At 43.8% G+C, this 27514-nt stretch overlaps 1 protein-coding gene across 1 annotated transcript in view; it reads left to right on the forward strand.

Annotated features, from left to right (window-relative positions):
- Nucleotides 1–1591: 1591 nt before the first annotated feature.
- The window catches only part of dnah2 (dynein, axonemal, heavy chain 2), a 207176-nt gene continuing 181253 nt past the window's right edge, over nucleotides 1592–27514 (forward strand). The window contains exons 1-9 of the mRNA XM_014206991.3: nucleotides 1592–1804; nucleotides 2842–3023; nucleotides 5103–5176; nucleotides 6048–6218; nucleotides 7466–7694; nucleotides 10174–10284; nucleotides 10579–10817; nucleotides 11252–11443; nucleotides 23621–23778. Of these exons, the coding sequence (XP_014062466.3) occupies nucleotides 2876–3023; nucleotides 5103–5176; nucleotides 6048–6218; nucleotides 7466–7694; nucleotides 10174–10284; nucleotides 10579–10817; nucleotides 11252–11443; nucleotides 23621–23778 (1322 nt within the window). The 5' untranslated portion in view covers nucleotides 1592–1804; nucleotides 2842–2875. The remainder of the gene's footprint in view (nucleotides 1805–2841; nucleotides 3024–5102; nucleotides 5177–6047; nucleotides 6219–7465; nucleotides 7695–10173; nucleotides 10285–10578; nucleotides 10818–11251; nucleotides 11444–23620; nucleotides 23779–27514) is intronic.

The following is a 27514-nucleotide window of genomic DNA, read 5'->3' on the forward strand; positions in this document are numbered from 1 at the left end:
CAGAACGATTAATCAGTAGATGCATTGCACCTTCAAGAAAATGTATGTTTGTGTAGATGTTTCCAAGACAGCATAGAAAGACTGAACAGTTTTCCCTCTCTCTCTCTCTCTCTCTCTGTGTGAGAGAGAGAGGCCACAGAACACAGCCTTGTTTGTAGATATCAGACTATCTGTGCGTAGAATAGAAAGGTAATTGAGTTGAATGCGTTATGGGCACTAGGGGTTGAGTGACATTATCACAGCCAAAAGCTTCCAACATAACATATGAATGGGTTTAGGGAATTTAAAGTTTAATATATCTTTTTTTATAAATAAAAAATAAAAATAGCTGGCCCTGAACTTCAACTCCCCTGCTGCTTTTTGTCAAGGTTCAGCTTTGAGCTGCCTGTGCCCATTTTCTGATGCACAAGAGAGGGTTGAAGGAGTGCACTCTCCGTCTCTCAGAGTCCAGAGGAATCCCAGACGTGGTACTTACCCTTTCGTGTAAAAAGCAAGTGGCTCACTATGGCTGTGTGATCCTCAAGGGTCAACGAATAGAAAGGAATCTTACTGGTGCCTGTCCATTTTCGCCTTGTCCATTTTAAAAACTTGAGATGTGGAAAATGGTGAAAAGTGAAAGTCAGATTTGTTAGACTGGAAAAATGTATGTGTTTCAAACTTGTTTCAGCCTCTTAGGAATTGCATGTTGACATTTGAGAGGGTTCTTTGGGTAGGCCTACAGTTTATTTTTCCCTATCCAATATGCCACTCCATTCTTACATGATTGATACATTGGAGGAGAGCAACAGAGGAGTTCAGACAGTGAATAGGCCTAATACAGTAAGGATGTATTTTCTTATATTTAACTGAGTAGATGCCCCCATGGCCTTGATTTTTTCTAGTTAGCAATGTTTACATTGGATATGTCCAGTCCAGTTTAACATTCATAAAGCAAAATGTTTCAATGGCTACGCCTTGGCATCCCAGGCACTCTCCCTGCAGTGAGTCAGATTCTCTTTCAAAGCATCATATTTATTGTTTTTATCAACAGGAATGTCATATGTCACTTTCGCCACAGAAAGTGCAACATCTAATGCTGATCATTTTTTAAATTAGCATTCACTTGGTTGGCCTACCGTTGTCGTTTATGATGAGTGATTTTGTAAAAATGTGTAGTGACAGTTGGTTGTATTCACTCAAACATGGCACGCTCACTCAGTAATTATTCTCTGCCACACCTGCTGGATTTCTCACTGTGCTGTTTGATAATGAAAGCAATGTGATATGGTATTTATAATGTCTATTTATCTGAATTTGTACGCGCATATTTTTTTTCTTCCCACGAACCTTCCTACAGCTGCATCAGAATGGGGTAGCCTAATTATCATGACGACGAGATAACATACCGATAACGTTACTGTACAATCAATTGGAAATCATTCGTTATGAGCAAATTGGGGACATGAAAGACCACGTCCCATCGTTGTAGAGGGCTTGTCTTCTCGCGAGGTGGGCTTGTCTTCTCGCGAGGTGCGCTTGCAACGAGAAGAGCAAGTGGAACCGGTGCAAAGCAACCCCCTCTCGTGAGCCGTTTCTATGGAGACGTGTCTACAAGCGCGCCTCTACAAAAGCCGGAGAGTGGAGCCAACTACCATAGAAGAAACCGATAAAGTTGCCTGGCCAGTTTACTTCAAAACTATTTTATCACGCCATTTCGTATCTAGTGGTTTTAGAGTATGTAAGAATAAACAGTATTGATGTAGGTGTTATAGCTAGGTAAATCATTAAACACGTGGAGTTGCAAACAGTTATTACCTGACGGAAGGTAAGGTGGTTGTCAAGTAGGTAGCGACGTTACTGTAGCTACCGTTGTTAGCTAACTCTATTTGGTCTGCAGCTAGCTAGTGAAATGCTGAAAAGTAATTCTACTTATATAGAAATGTACAATTTTGGAAAGGAAATTATGGATTTAGCATGCCTTCAGAGGCAAACCCATCCTGCAATAAGATAATGACAAGCTTATAAAGAAAGAAATGTGTATCAAGTTACATTAGCTAGCTACAGTGTGTTCAATATACAGTAGCTAAGCATTTTGTATGCTCACTTGACACTCGTTAACTCCAACTGGGACAATTCTTGGTGGCTTTCCTCTGCAACAACCGTCCACTGTTTGACATTAAATCCCAGTACTGTATCTCTAACAGTTCGTTCATCTCTGCCAGAAGCAGACTCAGTCTATATTAATGTTATTGATCACTGTCAACTATACCTGCTCCCTCCCATTTCACATCTAAAGGGAGGGTGTATTTCAAAGGGTTTTCTGCTAACTTTCTTTTTATTACTCCCTTTCTCTTCTTTCCTCAATAACCTGTCTCTTTTATTACATAGCTACAGCCCTTAGAAACGGACAACTTGGGAACTTAATCAAAGTTTTAATAAAGACATGGTCACCCTGCCAGCTTTGACAAGTGAGGTGGTTGGCTAAACCAGAGAGGGGATATCTGCCCCAGATAGATAAATAGTTCATGAGCCTGTTGCCGTTTTGAGTTTATTACTTTTGTCTCAGATGTTTCCTCCAGACAGCAGGACTGTCTGTCTCACACTAATTTGCAAGCATTTACTCCCTTGGCTGGACCACCAGATTGTCCTAGGGAAAGGGGAAAGAGGGATACCTAGTCAGTTGTCCAACTGAATGTATTCAACTGAAATGTGTCTTCCACATTTAACCCAACCCCTCTGAATCAGAGGGAATAGGGTTTCCTATGGAGGGTAATTGGAGGGGACTTAAAGGCTCAGTTTATTTACCTTCACTGAGTCAGTGTATCAGTATATCTTTCTTTTTTATTCTCCTCTCCTCTACAGCTGACGACAAACATCAGCGGCTGGTTCGTTGGCCATGGCGGACCCAGAGAAGCCCCGCTCGGGCAAGTCCTCGGGCAAGTCCAAGCGTTCCAGCTCTGGTAAGAGCAAAAAGGCCAAGAACCAGAGCATCACGCCTGCTCCTGGGGAGAGCCTGCCTGAAGACAAGGAGACGCAGCCTGGAGGTAAAGGCCTAGAGGAGACATAACCAAACCTGAGTGCCAGGAAGTCTGTTTGTGTTATCGTGCCAACTCCTTGCCACTCATTGTCCACCCTCTGCTGGGTCGGAACAACAGGATGCATCCGGTGTTTAGGGGAAATGGAAAGAGAGCCTGTGATGCGATGTCCGCATTTGGACTTTAATAAGGTGACACTCTTAACTCCTCCTCCACATTTACTGGATTGGTTGAACAGTGCAGAAGAGAACCTCCCCTACAAAAAAATGTTCTGGTCAGGATCAGAAAGAAAGAAAGGCCTGCTACGTTAGGTTACTCATTGTCATACCGAACATGTTTGCCTTGAGAAGGACAGCAATAGAGTTGGCAGGATTACACAAACAGATCTTAGACCAGGCTAACATAACCAAACCTGGACTCTATATACTAACTAGTCTAGCATGTCACACAACCAGGCTCATGTTCAGGTGGGTGCGATCAACGCTATAAACGTTGCACATAGAAATATTGTATCGTGTATAGAGCAGCTTGCCATTGTCTTACATCAGACAGCGCGTTGATTCCGCCTGCACTGATCTGTCTCGTTTCTCGCAATGGACAGTGGGATAGATGAAGAGTAGTCCAGCTACAATGGGCTGTCTAACATTCAAAAATATTACCTAGGCTACATCGTCTGTTGCTGAACCCCATTTCTGCCTCAAAACAGTCTAAATGAATCTAAGCTAAAACAATACATCTGTCAATAATGTTGATGTTTTTTGTTGAAGAAGTCGGCCCATTTTACATCTAGCTCAGGATTATGAGCAGTATTTCTGAAGTTTGACTATGGGCACAAAAGCTAGCATAAATGTGTCCAGTAACAGCTGAGCCAGTCACTGAAATCATCTTTGATGCTTTATGATAACAGTCAGTTCCTCTTAATTGTGGAGCTGCATGTCTACAACTTCAGGGTAGTTTAAACAGGCTAAGCAAGCTTTTCATGTCAGTGAAGAAAGAGCTAGCCGACTGGCTAGCCAGCTGCGTCAGTAAGCTAGCTAGCAACAACCATAAACATTAAAACAACAGTTAGCTGCACAGCTGATCAAGTCACTGCACTGGCAACCAATGTCCTTGCACAGAATTTGTGTAGGAAATAGCCACCGTTTTGTTTTTCTTTTCTCACTATTAAAACACTGTCACACATTTTTTAAAATAATTTAGCTAGTTGTTCTGCCAATTTCACTGAGAGTCATATGAAAGTGCAGTGATATATAATAAATGAGGACATTTGTTTACATTATTTGAATGGCGGACGCTCAATATTTCAACGTGAATATGAGTTCCACGTCCTGCAAGGCAGTTTGGTTGATGGAGGAGGAGTGACGCCATCTGACATGAGACAATAACAGCAGGAAATGATTCATTTTCTCCACGTCATCTGGAAGCATACGCGATCTGTTATGTCAGTCCGTTCTCCATAATGTATTTCTACCTGAGAAGGTTGTGCCCTGCTGAACATGCCATCAGGAACCATGCAACCATTCAGCTTGTTTTCGTCATAGCTCAAACGCTCCGATTGATTTAATTAGCTATTTTTACACTCATTGATTCGGTTGCCAAAAGGTTATTCAAATGATAAGGCATAAAATAGATTTTACAATAGATACTTTTATCCGAAATGTCTAAATTATGTAATTAAGTTATTACAGGAGCAGACGTTTATCGGCAGTGAACTCGTAGTTAATTAAAGGTTAAATAAAAAAAGAAATGAAATAAAAAAATGAACCACTGCGGAAAGTAATGACTGCACCCCCCAGAATGACAGGAAAGAGAATAGCAGAGATTATCTTGACAATACAGAAAATAAGATGTAGTTATGAAAATCTGAGTCGGCCTGTCGCAGCAATTACATATACTTATTGAAATGTGGTGTGTGTGTGTGTGTGTGCGTGTGTTTGCCTGTGTGTGTGTGTGTGTGTGTGTGTGTGTGTGTGTGTGTGTGTGTGTGTGTGTGTGTGTGTGTGTGTGTGTGTGTGTGTGTGTGTGTGTGTGTGTGTGTGTGTGTGTGTGTTGCGCGTGCGTGTGTTTGCCTGTGTGTGTGACGCACAGAGGAGATTCAAGAGGAAAGCAGCCAAGGAACGGCTGTGACCATAGAAGAAGTGGACACGTACACCGTGGGCCTGGTAAATCCATCATGATACTGTATCCCCCTATAGCGAATGTCCTGTCAACAGTAATGAATTGATTGTCAAATACAATGTAGCATCAGAAGACTTACACACGATGGTATCAAATTACACTGTGTCTCCATTGCAGATTAACACACACACACACACACACACACACACACACACACACACACACACACACACACACTACAAAATGTCAAAAGGCAGTTTCAGTCTATTGGACACAATGGTATAATTGTGGAGAACAGGAGGAGGTGATTTGTGAGCAGCTGGTCAGTGAACCTGCACAGTCACTGTCTCTCTCATCAATTGAATTAATATAATTAATTACCACTCTGAACACACACACACAGAGACACCCACCCACACAGAGATGGCATTTCCATGCAGTGACCATAGCCCTGTGGACGATGGCAGCAGCTGTGGAGCGTAGCGGGGGGTGGTGGGTGGTGTAGCTACAGTGTTAGTGATCTAACTCCCATCCGCTACACAGTTTGCCTGCTAACATATTCGACATTACAAGACAGCAGAGAAGAGCACCACAGCCCTGTATCTATCCGCATGGTAATATGACCATGATATATTTGGGTAATAATAACAGATTTTGGGTTTAGGCTAGCTCTTTCTCCTCTGTCCTCTCCATAAAGAAATGATACTGTGTGTTGTTATTATTGAAAAAGCTTCTGGGGGTTTGGAATTGCATGTAAAGGAAGACCGGATGGTCGAGGGGTATGTTGCTACTCAGTGACATTAGTAAGAACCCCTGTGACAACTGTTGTTGTAAAATAGTCTTTATGAATACATTTAATTGATTGATTATTTTCTTGTTTCCAGTTTTTCACCTTTCCCTTTTTTTCCTCTGCAGAGGATGCTGTTTAAAAACCGTGTGGCTCTGACTGGCATGTCTAAGCTGCCTTGGTCAGAGGAGAACGAGAAAGCCCTGGATAACTTCATCCTGGACAGCTCCATCAGGACCCTAGTGGTCTACCCAGACCCCTACGCTGGCCTCCGGGTGGAGTACGCCATGCCGTCTCAGGTACAGCCTCAATAACCGCTAATATTGGGTCAAATCATAACCTTCACTTGAGTCGAATTTCCACTTAGCCACACATTGATGTCAATAGGAGACTTTAGTTGAATGAATGTTAGGATTTGCCCCAAGGTAGATATCCTTAAGTAAAGATCTCAGGTAGCTACTGCCCCAGCCCTGTTCACACACAGTTAGAACAAGGTAGATATCCTTAAGTAGAGATCTCAGGTAGCTACTGCCCCAGCCCTGTTCACACACAGTTAGAACAAGGTAGATATCCTTAAGTAGAGATCTCAGGTAGCTACTGCCCCAGCCCTGTTCACACACAGTTAGAACAAGGTAGATATCCTTAAGTAAAGATCTCAGGTAGCTACTGCCCCAGCCCTGTTCACACACAGTTAGAACAAGGTAGATATCCTTAAGTAGAGATCTCAGGTAGCTACTGCCCCAGCCCTGTTCACACACAGTTAGAACAAGGTAGATATCCTTAAGTAGAGATCTCAGGTAGCTACTGCCCCTGCCCCAGCCCTGTTCACACACAGTTAGAACAAGGTAGATATCCTTAAGTAGAGATCTCAGGTAGCTACTGCCCCAGCCCTGTTCACACACAGTTAGAACAAGGTAGATATCCTTAAGTAGAGATCTCAGGTAGCTACTGCCCCAGCCCTGTTCACATACAGTTAGAACAAGTTAGATATCCTTAAGTAGAGATCTCAGGTAGCTACTTCCCCAGCCCTGTTCACACACAGTTAGAACAAGTTAGATATCCTTAAGTAGAGATCTCAGGTAGCTACTGCCCCAGCCCTGTTCACATATAGTTAGAACAAGGTAGATATCCTTAAGTAGAGATCTCAGGTAGCTACTTCCCCAGCCCCAGCCCTGTTCACACACAGTTAGAACAAGGTAGAGATTCTTCCTCGAGCGCCTTCCTTGTATTGCACCGTCAGTGCATTATTATTATTACAAATGATTGGAGCTTTGTAGATTGAGATAATGATGTCCCTGAATACCAAGCTCCGTCTAAAGGGGAAGAGAAATGTCTACGTTTTCAGGCGGCGCTACACCAGTTAGTTTCCTCCTCCTAACACAAAGGAGAATCAGAGAATGCAGAATTGAATTATGTATTTTTACATCTTTTGCTAATGTGTTCAAACGTATTACCCACTTGTGTTTCCTGCCTCTCCACACCCCCTCCTCTTTCTTCCAACCATTGTCTGGTGCTCCTTCTCCTCCCCTCTCCCCCCTCCCTATAGGTGGTAGACCAGCTGGCCTTCTTCGTCCGCTCTGATGGCGGTCTGATCCTTGAGGAGACGTTTGAGAGCACGGTGCAGTTTGGTACGGTGCGGGGCAACGCCACCGAGAGCCTGCTGAGGATGATGAACGGAGTGCACGCCCCCCAGGTCACCCTCAGCACCGCCTGGCCCGAGAGCATCAAGAACAACTACTCCGCCCACATGCATCGCTTCCTCACAAACCTCACAGGTAGGTGCTGCTAAGTCACAGGTGGCTCCTAGAGTCGTCACAGCGCCACCTAGTGTTAGCCTTCCACACGTGCGCCACTTCACCACAGCGCCACCCAGAGTTTTCACATAGTTCCTGCACTTCTTCCTCCCCAACTCCACAGGAGTCCCGCTCTTATCCCCCTCTCTTTCAGCTCCACTTCTGTCTATTTCATCCCCCTCTCTCTCCCCATGAGGTCCCATGAGCACCCTCTTTGCACTAATATATTTAAAAAGTGACCAGCTCAGACCTAAAAAAAAACAATTTTTTCTGAGCGAGAACCTCAACAACACTCCATTTTTCCCTTTGACAAAACGACTGCTTTGACAGAAAACCATTGATCTGTTTCATGCTTCACGGTTGATTTAGTTGTTCTTTCATGTGTTGTAGCAGCCTATAGAGTCTTATTGTGCTATTGGTTCCTTATTCTTCTTCTCAGTAAAAAGGTCAAGGTTCTGAGTAAAAGTGACCTCAATGAGGACACACGTAGTCATAATCATAATCACGCAGTGCAGTCAGAGTCACACACGTACACACACGTACTGTACACACACGTACCCGGGCACACACACACACAGCCAGTGGAGCGCTGTGATGGTTCAGTTATCATGCTAATTATCCAAATCACCGTAGACTACGCCACTTTTTACACTGCCGGTAAACAGAAACTGCACACACACAATCAGAACACACACACACACACACACACACACACACACACACCACACACACACACACACACACACACACACACACACACACACACACACACACACACACACACACACACACACACACACACTGTTCACCTGAAGCAGCAGCTCAGTCAGACTCATGGGATAATCAGCCAATGGTTTGGGCAATATTAAATTCTGACAGTAGTACTTTCATTCTTTGTTTTTTTTTCTCTCTTCCCCCTTACTCATTTTATGGATCATATTCAGTCAATTACCTAAGAAAAAACGAAGCATTTCAAGGATACCATTCCTCCAGGGTAAACTAAACAACATTCTTCTTGTTGCGAGATATCGACATGTAAAACTTACTAAGCCAAACAAATAACTGTGTTTGTCTCAATGGCACCCGATTCCATATATAGTGCACTACTTTTCAACAGATCCCTATGGGCCCTGGTCAAAAGCAGTGCACCAAATAGTGGTGCCATTTGAGGCGCGACCTATGCAACCACTGTGACTGCAGATGATGCCTTTAATACATTTACTACATAAATATGTAATTGAGGTGAGAGGCGAGCACAGCCCAGGTAATATGGCCTCTGGTATACAGGTTTCACCCACGCCTGGCACGCCGCACTAGCAATCAGGAAGCAGATGCATTTGGCCAGAAGGCAAAGCTTTACCTTGTCCTCTGTGTCTTCATCCATTCACTTCAGTCTGCCAAAGGTCAACTAACTGGATACATATAAATACACAAAGCACAACAAAATCTATATCTATACACAGACATGTATAGGTACTTATCCACGAAAGGTTCCCAATCAGACACACACATGGATTCAAGCAGACACACACACCCAAAACACACACACCCAAAACACACACACCCAAAACAGCATTGCTCTTTAGCGGTTTTGTTCACCTTCGCTGCTCTGAGTTGTCTCATTATTTCTCCTTCTGTTTTTGTGTTCTTACTCTTCCCATAAAGGCCAGAGCATCTCTTTGTTGTGCTTCCAGTCTTGCTCTCTGTGTGTGTGTCTCTCTATGTGTGTGTGTCTCCTAACTATCCTCCCAGTCAAGAGGCAGTACAGCCAGAGTCTCTGGTTCACACTGATACTCCGACCCTGTTCTCTTTCATCTCTTCATTTATCAGGCCAATGCACTCTGTTTGGACCCACCGACCACTTGTTCTTTCATTCAAACCATTTTTCTTTCATGTTTCTCTGCATTGTAGTTGTTTTTGGTCAACCTTTCACTCCTGCATTTCTCGCTCAAGTGGTGGGAGATGTTTGAGGTGTGTGGTGCAGGATGAGAGATGCGGGGAACTGTTTCCGCTAAGTTCTACTCGGTGGGCTACAGTAGAAGTAGTGGACGTTGGTTTGCCTTGGTTTGTGTCGATGTACTAGATATTTGAACGTTGTCTACGTGACGGGGGGGGGGGGGGGGGGGGGGGGGGGGCACACACGTTACAGTGTTGAACCATTAGCTACCTTTATTATCCTTAACACTCTATTCTATAGATATACAACACCAGGCGTTTTCTAGGAAGTCAATTTAAAATGGCTTTATTTCTTGGAAATCAAATATATGAATGCTTCCGAATGCTTGATCTGCATTGTTGTCAACACCATAATATGATTAGATTGCGTTTCATATAATAATGTTTGTGTGTGTGTGTGTGTGTGTGTGTGTGTGTGTGTGTGTGTGTGTGTGTGTGTGTGTGTGTGTGTGTGTGTGTGTGTGTGTGTGTGTGTGTGTGAGTGTGTGTGTGTGTGTGTGTGCAGACACCAGGTTCAAGCTGGTGGGCAACACAGTGCTTTATATCCCTATGGAGGCCCTGCAGCATAGCCCGGAGGTGGCCAGCAAGGACAAGGAGCTGGTGCAGAGACTGGAGAGTAAGCCTGGGGCGGGGGAGTGTGTGTGTGTGTGTGTGTGTGTGTGTGTGTGTGTGTGTGTGTCTGTGCGTGCGTGCGTGAAGCTGGCGGTGGCGTATTTTCATAAATATCACAACATTTTCGCTTTCCAATTCATGTTACTCCTAATGTACCTGACTCTGTTGTCCTCTGTTGTTCTCACCCTCATCTAATTCAACTGCCCTGCCGTCTTATGTCCGCTCCCTCTCCTTTCTCCGTCCCTTCTCTGCTCCTTTCCTCCCCTCTGTCCCCATCCCCTCTCCTCCCCCTCCCCAGTGGTGATGATCCACTGGACCCGTCAGATCAAGGAGGTGCTGAATGCTCAGGAGACGGTGGAGACGGGGGACAGCTCTGGACCCCTGGAGGAGATCTCCTTCTGGAGGAGTCGCTGTGCCGACCTCTCTGGGATCAGCCAGCAGTTGCAGAAGCCCGGGGTCCGTCACATCCAGAGCACGCTGCAGCTCTCCAAGTCCTCCTACGTACCCCCCTTCTGCAAGCTGGCCAAGCAGATCCAGGTGCCAAGCAGATACACACACACACACACACACACACACACACACACACACACACACACACACACACACACACACACACATAGCAGAGAAAGCGTACACATAGCCTGGTCCCAGTGTTTGTGCTGTCTTGCCAACTCCTGGTGTGACAGAGACCATAGGAGTTGGCAAGACAGTACAAAGAGATCTGGGACCAGGCTAGCATGCATAGAGCAGAGATGGGATATTTCCTGATTATGCAAGAATTCTGAATTCAGACACTGTAGAGTAGTCTATTCATAAGTCATTAAAATTGAGTTCAGCTTACCAAAGTTCACCTCAAACCAATACCCTCTTTCCAAGTCCTACCTCTCCACTCCCTACTAGGGCTCTGGTTGAAAGTAGCGCACCATGTAGTGAATAGGGTGTCATTTGAGACGCCATGTCTGTGTTTCTAGGATGGCTCTCTCCAAGCCCAGTCCAACCTGTCCTTCCTGTCCCTGCTGAGGGAGCCATGTGAGGAGATGGCTCAGCTCAAGCCCAGAGAGGTGGTTCCCAAGCTGGCCCACATCCTCAACCTCATCCGCCTCATCTGGGTCAACTCTGTCTACTACAACACCCGCGAGAGACTCACCGCTCTCTTCAGAAAGGTAGAGAAAACCGTTGTGTTTTTGTATTGTATGGGACGGACCCTCTCTCTGTCAGATTCACTCCAGTGAAAGGTTGGGATCAATTTGATTTTTGAATCAATTAACTGAAGAATTTAAATGGAATTGACCCTAACCCTGCTTCACTGAGATACACAGTCATATCCCTCCCTATCAACTCCAACCATTTACCGCTCCTTCTGAGATTATATTTCCAACCAATCAGCTGGCCCTCAGGTCCTCTCTCATGTTACTCAGCACTCCAATCAGAGCGCACTACTGCCCCTCTGTTCCTCTGAGAAGGGATCAGCTTGTAGTAACAGTGAAAGAGAGAGAGAGAACATGTACAGATCACAGCCACGACACCCCTTCCATGTTAGCCGAGTAGAGGGCCACACTCCTTTTACAATCCCGCCATTTTTATTTCAATCTCCTAGACAGGCGAAGCCGGGAAAAGCATTTAACCTCTCATAATTACGCCCTGACCTTCCCCTCTCCCGTCGCTGGAATCGTTTGTTGCTGTCCCACCGACCGTATTCCTTTTCTTGTTCATTTTTTTTCTTCCTCCGTCTCCCTCCTTTTCTCTATCTCCGGCCCTTTGATAGTACATCAAGGAGAGAGACTGACTGGCACAAAACATTTGATCTAATTGTTTCCTTGGGGTTAGTGGGGGTGTGGGGAGGGGAGAAACATAACCTAGCTCAAAGGCCCGCCAGCCACGGAGGATTCAAAGGAGCCCCTCTCTCTCTCTCCCTCCCTCTCTCACTTCTTCCTGATCTGCTCGGGTCAGATCAGCCTTCATCCAACACCTCCGCAGCCTCAGACAAAATGCCTGGGTCTCTCCCTCCATCTCTCCATCTCTCTCTCCTTCTCCACGAGAGAGAGAGAGAGAGAGACAGAGAGAGAGAGAGAGAGAGAGAGAGAGAGAGAGAGAGAGAGAGAGAGAGAGAGAGAGAGAGAGAGAGAGATGCAACCCTAAGTCTGTTCTGTTGTCACAGTTTCTCCACCAGCTAGAAAGTAACTAATGTAACTTACCAAGAAGTTATAGTGGACCTTCTGTTCAATAATTTTTTGAGGAAATTAATGCTTATTTTGAATAGCAGTTTGTTTTAGCAGGGTTTTCTCTGTTTATTATAATATAATATGCTGATAACTTCACACGGACTGAAGCGGTCCCATGCTCCAAGCATCACAGATGTGCTTTTATGTCCATCCACATGTCCTTTTGGCTTCTTTCTCCACTAGTTCTCTGTGATTTTTACTACGCGATAGAGCTTTTTCTCTGCCCTCCGAGCCCCCTTTTTATTATTCCTCCAAACCCCTCTGAAAGGAAAGCGATGGTTTTTACAACCATTTTGCTGCTGCAGTATGTGCACTGTGGCACTACTGCATAAAGGCATTCTGTGTAGAGCAGGCCGGGAGTTTGAAGGCATCATGAAGGCATCATTGGTGACCAATGACCTGGATCACACTAGCTGGTTCATAGACTTGGCTCGGATCGTCTACCGCCGCTCCCTCCGCTCAGCAACCGCTCAGCAACCCCAACCGCCACTGTTGTCATTGGCAGGGAAGGAACGCAGAAAATATTACTGTGTTTTATGTAACTAATGACCCCAAGTTATTCCTGTACCACCAGCTGTGTGTGTGTGTGTGTGTGTGTTGCTACTGCTGTGTCCACCACCACCACTCTCACTACGTTTTCACTGGTCTCATGGTTGAGAGGCTTTTCTCCTTCCAATGGCGTAAAATAACCGAAAAGAAACTGTGTGTTTATTTCAGCAAAATGTTTTATCTCTTTCTGAATGCTGGGGTAGAACCAGCTCTGTCTGATGGGGTTTCTGTCGTGTTTGAGTTTTTGGCTAATCATTTCTAATCAGAGTCCATTTGAGTCATGGTAGCAGCAGTGTGTGTTTGTGTGCACGTATGTATAGATCTAATGTGTGTGTGTGGGGGTGCACGTGTGGACATTTGCCTGTGCGTGCATGTGTGTGTGTATGTCCGCCTTCCCACCCCCCCTTGCCTCCCTGCTGCAGGGGCCTCACTAACCATTATGTTCATTTCTTGCTTTTCTTTGTGCTGCTGGAGAGAGAACACAACACAACAATGTCTGGTTTAATATAATTTCCCAAGCCCACAGACCCTGAGGCCATGGCCTTGTGACTGTGAAACACGGTTTCAGCTAATGCCGAGAGAGAAAACCATAAAAACGAAATAAGTATGATCATTTTGGAACTACCGGTCATTGATGAATATACACACGCTCATGGTTAACTAGTCAATGCATCCCAATGGACACTGGTCAACTAATGCACTAGTGAATAGGATTCAGGCATACATTTTCTTAGTATTAAAGGGATGATCCACCCCGAAACCACTAATTCCAGATTAACAGTGTTAAATCGTGTTAAATAACACTAATATGTGAAGAATTTGTTTTTTTGTGAACCAATGTTTCATTTTGTTTTTATAAGAAGGTTGGTAGAAACATTTGAAAAATCAACAATGCAATGCTCTCTCTCTCTGGGCTGGCTGGCTAGCTAGCTAGACAACAAAGCTACACACAATAATACCAAAGTAGCTAGCTAGCTGTAAAATCGCCTAAATAAAATGCACTATCAATTTAGGAGTCTTACTCACCGTCAACTTGCAGTTTGTCTCTGCCACTGAGCTATAAACGGTATCTCTGCCCAGAGTGAGAGCAGAGTAACGTTGCTTTCCTACAGAGATCATTTTGAGGATATTGGAATTTACATTACATTTACATTGTGTACATTGCCCATAAGTCGTCAATGGGCTGCGCGGTGCATTCTGGGTGATTCTGGAACAAGGAGAGCTCTATTTCAAGGAGTGAATGGGATTCAGTTGGGCGCTAGCTCAAAAACAGAACATTAGCATGAAGTTCGTGAACAAGAAGTGCAGCATTGCAAATATTTTCCAAGATATGAGATAATTAACTTGTTCTCTGTAATATCGTAAAGCTTTGGAATATCGTATAGCTTTTGGAACACTAACTTTGAGAAGGGATTGCGTGACGATTAGCTTAGCAACCTTCCTATTTTGCAACAAAGCCTCCTTCACTCATGCCACCAAACATACCCTCGTAAAACTGACTAGCCTACCGATCCTTGACTTTGGCGATGTCATTTACAAAATAGCCCCCAACACTCTACTCAGCAAACTGGATGTAGTCTATCACAGTGCCATCTGTTTTATCACCAAAGCCTCATATACTACCCACCACTGCAACCTGTATGCTCTCGTTGGCTGGCCCCCACTGTATGCTCTCGTTGGCTGGCCCCCAATCTGTCGCCAAAGCCACTGGCTCCAGGTCATCTATAAGTCTTTGCTAGGTAAAGCCCCACCTTATCTCAGCTCACTGGTCACCATAGCAACACACACCCGTAGCACGTGCTCCAGCAGGTATATTTCACTGGTCATCCCCAAAGCCAACACTTCCTTTGGCCGCCTCTCCTTCCAGTTCTCTGCTTCCAATGACTGGAACGAATTGCAAAAATTTCTGAAGCTGAAGTCTTATATCTCCCTCTCTAACTTTAAGCATCAGCTGTCAGAGCAGCTTACCTATCACTGTATCTGTCCACAGCCAATCTGTAAATAGCCCACCCAACTACCTCATCCCCATATTATTACCTACCCTCTTGCTCTTTTGCACCCGAGTATCTCATCATCTGCACATCTATCACTCCAGTATTAATGCTAAATTGTAATTATTTTCACCTCTAAGGCCTATTTATTGCCTACCTCCCTACTCTTCTACATTTGCACACACTGTACATGGATTTTTCTATATTTCTTTTCTATTGTGTTATTGACTGTACGTTTGTTTTTGTGTAACTCTGGGTTGTTGTTTTTGTCGCACTGCTTTGCTTTATCTTGGCCAGGTCGCAGTTGTAAATGAGAACTTGTTCTCAACTGGCCTTCCTGGTTAAATAAAGGTGAAACAAAAAATAATATAAAAATTGTAAAAATGCCCGACGCAGCATGACAACGTGAATGTGATGGGTCAACAGTCAGTTGGGTGGGGCATTTCTCCATTCATTGCCCAATGGGGTTTGTATCTCATCCTTTCTGTAATATCAAAATATATTTTATATTTCAGAGTCTTGCCTTGATGATAGCTTTGCACACTCTTGGCATTCTCTCAACCAGCTTCATGAGGTAGTCACCTGAAATGCATTTCAATTAACAGGTGTGCCTTGTTAAAAGTTAATTTGTGGAATTTCTTTCCTTAATGCGTTTCAGCCAATCAGTTGTGTTGTGACAAGGAAGGGGTGGTATACAGAAGATAGCCCTATTTGGTAAAAGACCAAGTCCATTATATGGCAAGAACAGCTCAAATAAGCAAAGAGAATCAACAGTCCATCATTACTTTAAAACATGAAGGTCAGTCAATCCAGAAAATGTCAAAAACATTGAAAGTTTCTTCAAGTGCAGTCGCAAAAACCATCAAGCGCTATGATGAAACTGGCTCTCATGAAGGCCTGAAAAGCTCCTTGCCATTGGACTCTGGAGCAGTGGAAACACTTTATCTGCAGTGATGAATCACGCTTCACCATCTGGCAGTCCGACACACAAATCTGGATTTGGCGGATGCCAGGAGAACGCTACCCTAACGCTACCCTAATGCATAGTGCCAACTGTAAAGTTTGGTGGAGGAGGAATAAGGGTCTAGGGCTGTTTTTCATGGTTCAGGCTAGGCCCATTTCCTGTTTCAGCATGACAATGGTTTGTTGAGATCGGTGTGGAAGAACTTGATCCCATCAAACACCTTTTGGATGAATTGGAACGCAGAATGTGATACAGCCCTAATCCCCCAACGTCAGTGCCTGACCTCACTAATGCTATTGTGGCTGAATGGAAGCAAGTCCCCGCAGCAATGTTCCAACTGTCAGGGATTTCTTCGTCGGAGGACGATATGGCGAAATCATCATCGGAAAATGAGGACCAATATGCAGCAGAGTTGAGATGGTTCATTTTGAACTTTTAATAAATTCCAAAACGAACATACAAAATAACAAACACACGATACACTGACAGTCCTGTTAGGTTTACACACACTAAACACGGAACAATCTCCCACAAATACACAGACAAACACACCCAACTAATATAGGACTTCCAATCAAAGGCAACACCACACAGCTGCCTTCAATTGGCAGAACAAAACACACTGTCCCAATACTTTGAGCTCACTGTATCTCTGCTAGAGCTGACCTTATCTGCTATTGTCCCTTCTCAGTGTACAGGGCTTGAGAGGGATGCCTAAGGTAAAGCCAAACATGTTTAATGTTAAAATCTGCTACTCTTTTGGAACGCAGTATTGTCAAGATAACTACTTTTTACCGTGTGTAAAATTGCTTGTTTCATTTGAAAGCTTTTTATAAAAATACAAAAAATGCATGAAATGAAATGTATGCATTCACTACTGTAAGTCGCTCTGGATAAGAGCGTCTGCTAAATGAGAAATGTAAATGTAAATGTAATTGGAAGTCCACCCCAATTAACTCAACATAGAAACAGATCAACCAGACTACACATAGAAATACATCAACATAGACCATAACTCAAAACCCGGAAATAATAAATCAAACGCCCTCCTAACTAACACACCACCCTGAACCACATAAAACAAATACCCTCTGCCACGTCCTGACCAAACTAAAATGACAATTAACCCTTATACTGGCCAGGACGTGACACCAACATCTAGTGGAAAGCCTTCCCAGAAGAGTGGAGGCTATTATAGCAGCAAAGGGGGGACCAACTCCATATTAATGCTCATGATTTTGGAATTAGATTTTTGACGAGCAGGTGTCCACATATTTTTCATTTTGTAGTGTATTTAGAGTTAGCGATCTGGTGTTTTGAGTTTCCATCTCCTCAGGTGGTGAATTAGCACCAATTGAATTAGACCTACAGTTGAAGTCGGAAGTTTACATACACTTATGTTGGAGTCAGTAAAACCAATTTTTCAACCACTCCACAAATGTCTTGTTAACAAACTATATTTTTGGCAAGTCGGTTAGGACATCTACTTTGTGCAAGACAAATAATTTTTTCCAACAATTATTTACAGACAGATTATTTCATTTATAATTCACTGTATCACAATTCCAGTGGGTCAGAAGTTTACATACACTAAGTTGACTGTGCCTTTAAACAGCAATTCCAGAAAATGATGTCATGGCTTTAGAAGCTTCTGATAGGCTAATTGACATCATTTGAGTCAATTGAGGTGTACCTGTGGATGTATTTCAAGGCCTATCTTCAAACTCTGTGCCTCTTTGCGTGACATCATGGGAAAATCAAAAGAGATCATCCAAGACCTCAGAAAAAAATTGTAGACCTCCACAAGTCTGGTTCCTCCTTGGGAGCAATTTCCAAACGCCTGAAGGTACCACGTTCATCTGTAGAAACAATAGTACGCAAGTATAAACACTATGGGACCACGCATCCGTCATACCGCTCAGGAAGAAGACTTGTTCTGTCTCTTAGAGATGAATGTACTTTGGTGTGAAAAGTGCAACTCAATCCCAGAACAACAGCAAAGGACCTTGTGAAGATGCTGGAGGAAACAGGTACCAAAGTGTCTATATCCACAGTAAAATGAGTCCTATATCGACATAACTTGAAAGGCCGCTCAGCAAGGAAGATGCCACTGCTTCAAAACCGCCATAAAAAAGCCAGACTACGGTTTGCAACTGCACATGGGGACAAAGATTGTACTTTTTGGAGAAATGTCCTCTGGTCTGATGAAACAAAAATAGAACTGTTTGGCGATAATTACCATCGTTATGTTTGGAGGAAAAAGGGGGAGGCTTGCAAGCCGAAGAACACCATCCCAACAGTGAAGCACAGGGGTGGCAGCATCATGTTGTGGGGGTGCATTGCTGCAGGAGGGACTGGTGCACTTCACAAAATAGATGGTATCAGGAGGAAAATGATGTGGATATATTGAAACAACATCACAAGACATCAGTCAGGAAGTTAAAGCTTGGTCGCAAATGGGTCTTCCAAATAGACAATGACCCCAAGCATACTTCCAAAGTTGTGGCAAAATGGCTTAAGGACAACAAAGTCAAGGTATTGGAGTGGCCATCACAAAGCCCTGACCTCATTCCTATAGAACATTTGTGGGCAGAACTGAAAACGCTCGTGCGAGCAAGGAGGCCTACAAACATGACTCAGTTACACCTGCTCTGTCACGAGGAATGGGCCAAAATTCACCCAATTTATTGTGGGAAGCTTGTGGAAAGCGACCCGACACGTTTGACCCAAGTTAAACAATTTAAAGGCAATGCTACCAAATACTAATTGAGTTTATGTAAACTTCTGACCCACTGGGAATTTGATGAAAGAAATAAAAGCTTAAATATATCATTCTCTGTACTATTATTCTGACATTTCACATTCTTAAAATAAAGTGGTGATCCTAACTGACCTAAAACAGGGAATTTTTCTCAGATTAAATGTCAGGAATTGTGAAAATCTGAGTTTAAATGTGTTTGGCTAAGGTGTATGTAAACTTCCAACTTCAACTGTATATATAATATTAGTGCACATAAAGATGAAGGAAAATTCTGGAGCCCTGTTTTGACAGTAAAATAAAAGAAATAGCCTAATTGTCAACCCAAAATTCATGACAATCACTGGATTAAGTTGTATATAAATATATTTTAATCATGCATTCCTGCTTGGATGATGTAGCAGCGTATTTATTAAATATCTTCTTGGTAGTCTATTGTACTTCTAAGGCCCTATGCATTTTGTAAAAAAAAGTATCCCTGATTCCGTTTTCACCATTTAGTTTTTCCCAATTTTTTGTTTGTTTTTTCTCTCACAAAATCGTACTTTTTTAATAGAAAAACAATCAAATTGGATGTTGTATGTCCACAACAATGCTTAAACCACATCAGGAGACCGCTTTTGAGGCCTGTGAAAAATCGAAGAAATTAAGATTTATGGGTGTTGTTACCCTTTTAATTCAACTGGATTGATGCAAAGAATCATGTTTTCCTTCTGCCAGGTAGGCATAGGCTATTTTGGAGTTCACATCTAATTAAGAAGGATTTTGGGTACCTTTCCATCTACCAGAAGGCTTTCTCCTAATCCCCACCTATATGTACATATCTACCTTAAATACACCATTATCCCTGCACATTGTAAATTTGGTATTGATACTGACCCTGTATGTAGCTTCCTATCTTATTTCATGTAAGGTCTTGGCCCCATGTTTCATGAGCTGAAATAAAAAATACCTGAAGTTTTCCATATGCACAAAAAGCTTATTTCTCTAAAAGGTTGTGCACAAATTTGTTTATATCTGTGTTAGGGAACATTTCTCCTTTGCCAAGATAATCCATCCACCTGAGAGGTGTGGCATATCAAGAAGCTGATTAAACAGAATGATCATTACATACTGTAGGTGCACCTTGCGCTTGGGACAATAAAAGGCCACTCTAAAATGGGCAATTTTGTCACACGTGTCACACGTGCAATTAGTATGCTGACTGCAGGAATGTCCGCCAGAGCTGTTGCCAGATAATGTAATATTCATTTCTCTACCATAAGTTGCCTCCAATGTCGTTTTAGAGTATGTGACAGTACGTCGACCGGAGTATTTTTTTTCTGTAATAAAGACCTTTTGTATGGAAAAACTAATTCTGATTGGCTGTGCCTGGCTCCCCAGTGAGTGGGCCTGGCTGCAAAGTGGTTGGGCCTATGCCCTCCAAGGCCCAATCATGGCTGCACCCCTGCCCAGTCATGTGAAATCCATAGATGAGGGCCTAATGAATTTATTTAAATTGACTGATTTCCTTATCTGAACTGTAACTCAGTCAAATCTTTGAAATTGTTGCATGTTGCGTTTATATTTATGTTCAGTATTTATATAATACTAAGTTCAATACATTTTGGAATATTCTTGAATTCCGTTTTAATGTCTTGATTCCTTGATTCTGTCTGCATTCTCCACAACACAGATTTTATAGCGCACTACACTTATTAATAAAGCATTGTGAATGACGTGATAATGACTATATAAGATGATGACTCAAATGTATTCTGTTGTGTGACGCTGCAAAAAAGTTAGTGGTACCAGTGCCTGGTGGAGCCCCTCTTTCAAAGTCATGATATCTTTTCTTCTTGTCACGGTAGCCAAAATAATGGGCAACTGGTCATTATTATACCAGAGGTCACGTTAATATCTTGCTGAGTTTTGTAAACACAGATCTAAAATGCTTCTTATTGTAATTTCTGCTCGGCATCAGACAAATTTTGTGCTTCAGTAGCACTTCTCCACTTGGATGAGAATTCACCAAAAGGCATTCTTATCAGCAGACAGCACTCTGACTGATGGGTAGCTACTTTTCTCTGGTACTTTTCTCAGTGTAGCCTACTTTTCTCCAGTAAGATGCAAGTATATCTTCAAGCAAAACATTTCTATGATAAACATTAGAAATATAATAGCCATGCATTGTTTTGGCAAAAAAGATCTTGTTTTTTTTCATTTTAAGCTCATTTACTAGTGTGGCTGCCAGCCAAATAGTGCTGCACTTCTGTTGTCATCTGATGAAAATGAAGCTATTTTCTGGCGAATGTGTTGCACTAATGTGTTTTCTGGGAAGGAAAACTATAGTTGCACGCCCCTGATCACTCTATTGAAGCAAAACATCACTGTTGACCCTACGCATAATGGCCTTGAAATTGCTTAATTAACTCAGGAAGTTCACCTGTGTGGAAGCCCTTGCTTTCAATATACTTTTTATCCCTCATTTACTCAAGTGTTTCCTTTATTTGGGCAGTGTGTTGTCTTCATCGTTCTTCTTCTTCCTCCTCTCTCTTTCGCTCTCCATTTTTGTCTCTCAGTGAAGAAGAAAAGATCATTATTAACTCATAAGCTGGTTAATGCTCTAGCACTCTCCACCTTCAGGCCAAATGATCATTTCTGTCATTTACATATCAATTTAATTTCCTGTGTTTTTCTCTCTCTCCCCCTCTTTCATTAAAAGCGGCATTTGCTTGGCGGTGTAATCAGCCTGTAGAACACATTTTCCTGGTGCCGTGAGCACTCGAACACACACACACACACACACACACATACACATACACACACACGCAGAGCAGGGCGGCTCAGCTCCCCAGCCCGCTGTTCCTCTGTCAGGATTAAACCACTGATCAGAGAAATGAAAGGGAAGCTGTCATTCCACATACGCCACTATATACATCATCCCCAATAATTACTCTCCTCCCTTTGACTCTTTCCACTCTCTCTCTTTCTCTTTCTCTCTCGCTCTCTCTCTCTCGCTCGCTCTCTCTCTGTCACTCTCTCTTTCTGTGTCTCTGTGTCTGTTTCTCTCTTCCTCTCTCTTTTTCTCTCTCTCTCTTTCTCCTGTCCCTTCTCCCTCCTCTCTCTCACACACTTTTTCTCTCCTGTTTCTTCTCTCCCTACCCCACTCTCTGTCCCTTCCCCTATATCCTACCTGTGCTTATGTGAGTGTGACAGACAGGATAGCGATGGCTGACTGACACCAAGCACACCACATTAAATAGGGGGTTTATGAAACGTTGAAATGTGAGCCTGGTGGAATTATACACTACCCCTTTAAAGCATAGGCCTTTTCTCTCTCTCTCTGCGTGGTATAATAATACAAACCACACCTGCATCAAGAGTCTGAGCCGGCCAGGCTGCACAGAACAGATGTAGATCTGCATACATCTGGTGCGATCCAACCCTGGAGGGGGATACCAGGGCCTTCAACCTGGCTTTTTAGCGTTATGAATATGAAAAATCATACATACTCCAAGGAGAACAAAATGTTACACTTGGACTGGAGACTTGGAGTTGAAAGAGAGAGAGGGAAGGGTAAGGGGGGGGTATCTGTAGATTATTTTGTGGGTTTTTCTTGGCCAAATGACTTGACCAGGAATTGTTTTAGTCTACAACTAGGAGCCCAGAGTTTATCCTGGTGAGGCCATATCATGGTAACTAGGAGCCCAGAGTTTCTCCTGGTGAGGCCATATCATGGTAACTAGGAGCCTGAGTTTCTTCTGGTGAGGCCATATCATGGTAACTAGGGGCCTGAGTTTCTCCTGGTGAGGCCATATCATGGTTACTAGGGGCCTGAGTTTCTCCTGGTGAGGCCATATCATGGTAACTAGGAGCCTGAGTTTCTTCTGGTGAGGCCATATCATGGTTACTAGGGGCCTGAGTTTCTCCTGGTGAGGCCATATCATGGTAACTAGGGGCCTGAGTTTCTCCTGGTGAGGCCATATCATGGTAACTAGGAGCCTGAGTTTCTTCTGGTGAGGCCATATCATGGTTACTAGGGGCCTGAGTTTCTCCTGGTGAGGCCATATCATGGTAACTAGGGGCCTGAGTTTCTCCTGGTGAGGCCATATCATGGTAACTAGGGGCCTGAGTTTCTCATGGTAACTAGGGGCCTGAGTTTCTCCTGTTGAGTCTACATCATGGTAACTAGGGGCCTGAGTTTCTCCTGGTGAGGCCACATCATGGTAACTAGGGGCCTGAGTTTCTTCTGTTGAGTCTACATCATGGTAACTAGGGGCCTGAGTTTCTCCTGGTGAGGCCACATCATGGTAACTAGGGGCCTGAGTTTCTCCTGTTGAGTCTACGTCATGGTAACTAGGTCCCTGAGTTTCTCCTGGTGAGGCCACATCATGGTAACTAGGGGCCTGAGTTTCTCCTGTTGAGTCTACATCATGGTAACTAGGGGCCTGAGTTTCTCCTGTTGAGTCTACGTCATGGTAACTAGGTCCCTGAGTTTCTCCTGTTGAGTCTACATCATGGTAACTAGGGGCCTGAGTTTCTCCTGGTGAGGCCACATCATGGTAACTAGGGGCCTGAGTTTCTCCTGTTGAGTCTACGTCATGGTAACTAGGTCCCTGAGTTTCTCCTGTTGAGTCTACATCATGGTAACTAGGGGCCTGAGTTTCTCCTGGTGAGGCCACATCATGGTAACTAGGGGCCTGAGTTTCTCCTGGTCAGGTCTAGTAATCAGGATAACTCAAGGCTCTATACATAACTCAAGGCCTAAGTCATTTCTACTCATGTATTACACAAGCCTTACTGGTAATGTGGTGTCTTGCATCTTGCCTCTGTTGTTGATGTTGTTGATCATTTCTGTGTTGTTGTTGTTCCAGATGAGTAATGAGATTATCCGGCTGTGCTGCAGAGATATCTCCCTGGACAGGATCTTCCAAGGCTATGTGGTGTCCAGCAAGCAGACCCTCAACGACTGCATTCAGTGCTGCCTGGCCTGGAAGGAGCTTTACCTGCACGCCTCACAGCTGCACCACAAGTAAGGACAGACACACACACACACACACACACACACACACACACACACACACACACACACACACACACACACACACACACACACACACACACACACACACAAACCCAAACGTGTTTTACACAGCAAATGCACACACACACACACACATTCACATTTACATTTGAGGCATCTAGCAGACGCTGTTATCCAGAGCGACTTACAGTTAGTGCATTCATATTAAAATAGCTAGGTGGGACAACCACATATCTCAGTCATAGTAAGTAAATATTTCCTCAACGTAGCTATCAGCAAAGCCAGAATCAGTAAGAAGGAAAATAGTCAAGTGTTATTTCACGAAAGGCTTATTTTTATAATTTTCTGACACACACACACACACACACACACACACACACACACACACACACACACACACACACACACACACACACACACACACACACACACACACACACACACACACTGTACAATTAATCAACATCACTCACTAGTAATTGCATGTGTAATGACACTTAATCCAAGTTCCTACACCTTCCTGCTGAATGTAAAGCTTATAGACGTCCCTTCTCTTCCTGAGGAAAACGACTGTGTCTCCTTTCTAAGTGATAGCAACAACGCACTGCAGCTAGCTACTGTAGCTCCTCTGCGTATTGACAGCAGATGACAGCAACCTCACTTCAAAGTGATGGTGAACGCACTAGGGAATGACAGCACCTCACTGCAAATAGCGTAGTAGCGCGTCTGTCTCCGAGCTTATAAAGGAGCTTTTGCGTTAAGTTACATCAGCTTATCCTATAGTGGAGCTCTCTTGTGGAGTTTCAATGAGCAACTTGACAAGGTGTATGACAACGTCTTGCTAAGAAAATAAGTCTTAAAACTGAGCAGGAGAGTTCGTCAACAGTTTCTTCACCTGTTGGTTTCAGTAAAGTTGGGCTGGGGATTTGGAGATGGACTGAGAGCGAGAGAGGAGGGAGATTGAGAGAGAGAGAGTAATAGTGGGGGAGAGAGAGAGAGATCCAGAAAGACAGGGAGCGTGAGGGAGAACGAAAGCTGGAACTTGTTGTTTCCTCTCAGTTGTCAGTCAGTGAGCTCAGCCTCAGCTCAGCGTTGTCAGGCGTGGTAGTGGGGAGGCTAGCTTCACTTCATTATGGCCGCCAGGGTGTGTGATGTGTGATTGCTCTGAGAGCCTCGGGGCCCCAGCTTTATTCAATGGTAGCGCAGAGGCCAAATCGTTCCACACGCACACACACACACAGACACACACACACACACGGCTCCAATACTCCTCAGGGCCCCTGCCGTCCGCACGGGCGATCAACCCCATCCACCCAATTAAAGAGAGTGCTTAGTTCCCGATCAATGGAGGGGGAGAGGGGTGGGATAGGAGGGGAGGTGAAAGCCCCATAGCATAGCTGATGACTACAGCATTTACTCTCTCTATGATAGTCCTCTGTACCCTAGTGACTAGGCACTAGTCTATAGTATAGGGTGGGACTGGTGCAGCCAAACATGGCTCTAAAGCACCTCATGAACAGAACCATTTAGAGACATACAGTACAGTGCATTCGGAAAGGATTCAGACCCCTTCACTTTTTCCACATTTGTTTTTTCCCCTCATCATAAGTATCCAGAGCTATTTTCAGGTCTCTCCAGAGATGTTCGATCGAGTTCAAGTCCAGGCTCTGGCTGTGCCACTCAAGGACATTGAGAGACTTGTCCCGAAGCCACTCCTGCATTGTCTTGGCTTTGTGCTAGGGTCGTTGTCCTGTTGGAAGGTGAACCTTCGCCCCAGTCTGAGGTCCTGAGGGCTCTGGAGCAGGTTTTCATGAAGGATCCCTCTGTACTTTGCTCCGTTCATCTTTCCCTCGATCCTGACTAGTCTCCCAGTCCCTGCCTCTGAAAAACATGCCCACAGCATGATGCTGCCACCACCATGCTTCACCGTAGGGGTGGTGCCTTTTTGGCAAACTCCAAGCGGGTTGTCATGTGCCTTTTACTACGGAATGGCTTCCGTCTGGCCACTCTACCATAAAGGCCTGATTGGTGGAGTGCTGCAGAGATGATTGTCATGTTTGATTCTCTCAGTGATCCCTTCTCTGCCCTCTATCCAGTAGTATCATACACAGGGTTTGTTTAGGGATTCATATGAGAGTCAATAGCCCTGCCATATCTACAGTACCAGTCAAAGGTTTGGACACACCTACTCATTCCAGGGTTTTTCTTTATTTTTACTATTATCTACATTATAGAATAATAGTGAAGACATCAAAACTATGAAATAACACATATGCAATCATGTAGTAACCAAAAACAGTGTTCGACAACTCAAAATATGTTATTTCATAGTGTTGATGTCTTCACTATTATTCTATAATGTAGAAAATAGTAAAAATAAAGAAAAACTCTTGAATGAGTAGGTGTGTCCAAGCTTTTGACTGGTACTGTACATTGAGGCTAGCCATATCACCTAATACTGTATCTTAGCATAAGACAGAGCTGCTGCGATGTGGTTATGTGGTATCTTCCGGGAGACAAGTTAAGTATAAGAGTGGGGTGTTGGAACCGTTTACAGCCAAGAATGTTTCAGACCCAAGTGGTGTCCTTTCACTATTCCGTTATCTTTGAACTGGGATGCCTCTGTCCGTCTGCGAGATAGCCACTTTTAAAAAATGAAGCACATTCCATCAGCTCTCTCAAGAGAGCCATCCCCGGCTAGGTGAGGATAAGAGAGAAGGGGGAGGAGGGGAGTAGGGTGACCACATGTCCTGGATTGTGCGGGACAGCCCCGCATTTTGGCCCTTTGTCCAGCGTCCTGCAACCAAATAATCATGTCCCATATTTTATCAACAAATTCAAACACCACTAGTTTTGAAAGAAAAGGTTGATTTGTCCCGTATTTCATTCGTACATTCCAACCTGTCTCTTGCAGTCACTTTGCGTTCATAGATAGATGTATATCATAAGGATGTGGTACTGGTGATGTTCAACACTTCTCCAATAGTTGTTGAGATCGAGAGGTAGGCCTATGTCATAGGCCTATCGTTAACCAATCATTTCTCAAATCCTTTCCGGCAAAATTCCAGCTAAACTTGTAGAGGACAGTTAGGCCTAACTACTTACAAAAAGCGTGCTTCTGACTAAGAGCTACAAAAGCAAGTAAATAGCCTTATCAGACTGAAAGATAGGCTATAAACTAATTTCGTCAAACTTGTGAGGCTCTCCATGTTTCTCATTAGTTGCTCATTCAACACATTTGCTGCTACTTCACTCAATCCGTTTTAAAAGTCTCCTGTCCTAACTGTTTTACATTCCCTGAGACCAACCAGAAATGTTTCCTTGGTCACATATTCCCAGATTTTTATAAAACAGCCGCACATGTGGTCTCTCCTTTCTGCATCACCACATTTTGCGAGAAGGGGTGTAGTGCTGCCAGAGTGCACCAAGAGCGTCGCTCCGCCACTTCTCACAATGGTGCCCATTAGGTAAAGTTAGATCAAAGCTGAATCAATGTCTTGGAAGATCACATAATAATTAAAGTAGTATTCTACATAACACAACCAAATGTAATAGCATAGTATAACATTACTGTCACACCAAAAACACCACCTGATTTTACCACCTCATTACTTGCCATCTGTAAATATGTATAAAATGGTTAAATTACGAGCCTAGTTGGTTTAGACACGGAAAAAGGCAGAAACCTTCCCGCTACCCATGATTGGCTGAGATAATGGATGGG

The sequence above is a fragment of the Salmo salar genome, chromosome 07 (genome assembly GCF_965601325.2).
Source record: "Salmo salar chromosome 07, fSalSal1, whole genome shotgun sequence".
NCBI classification, from domain to species: domain Eukaryota; kingdom Metazoa; phylum Chordata; class Actinopteri; order Salmoniformes; family Salmonidae; genus Salmo; species Salmo salar.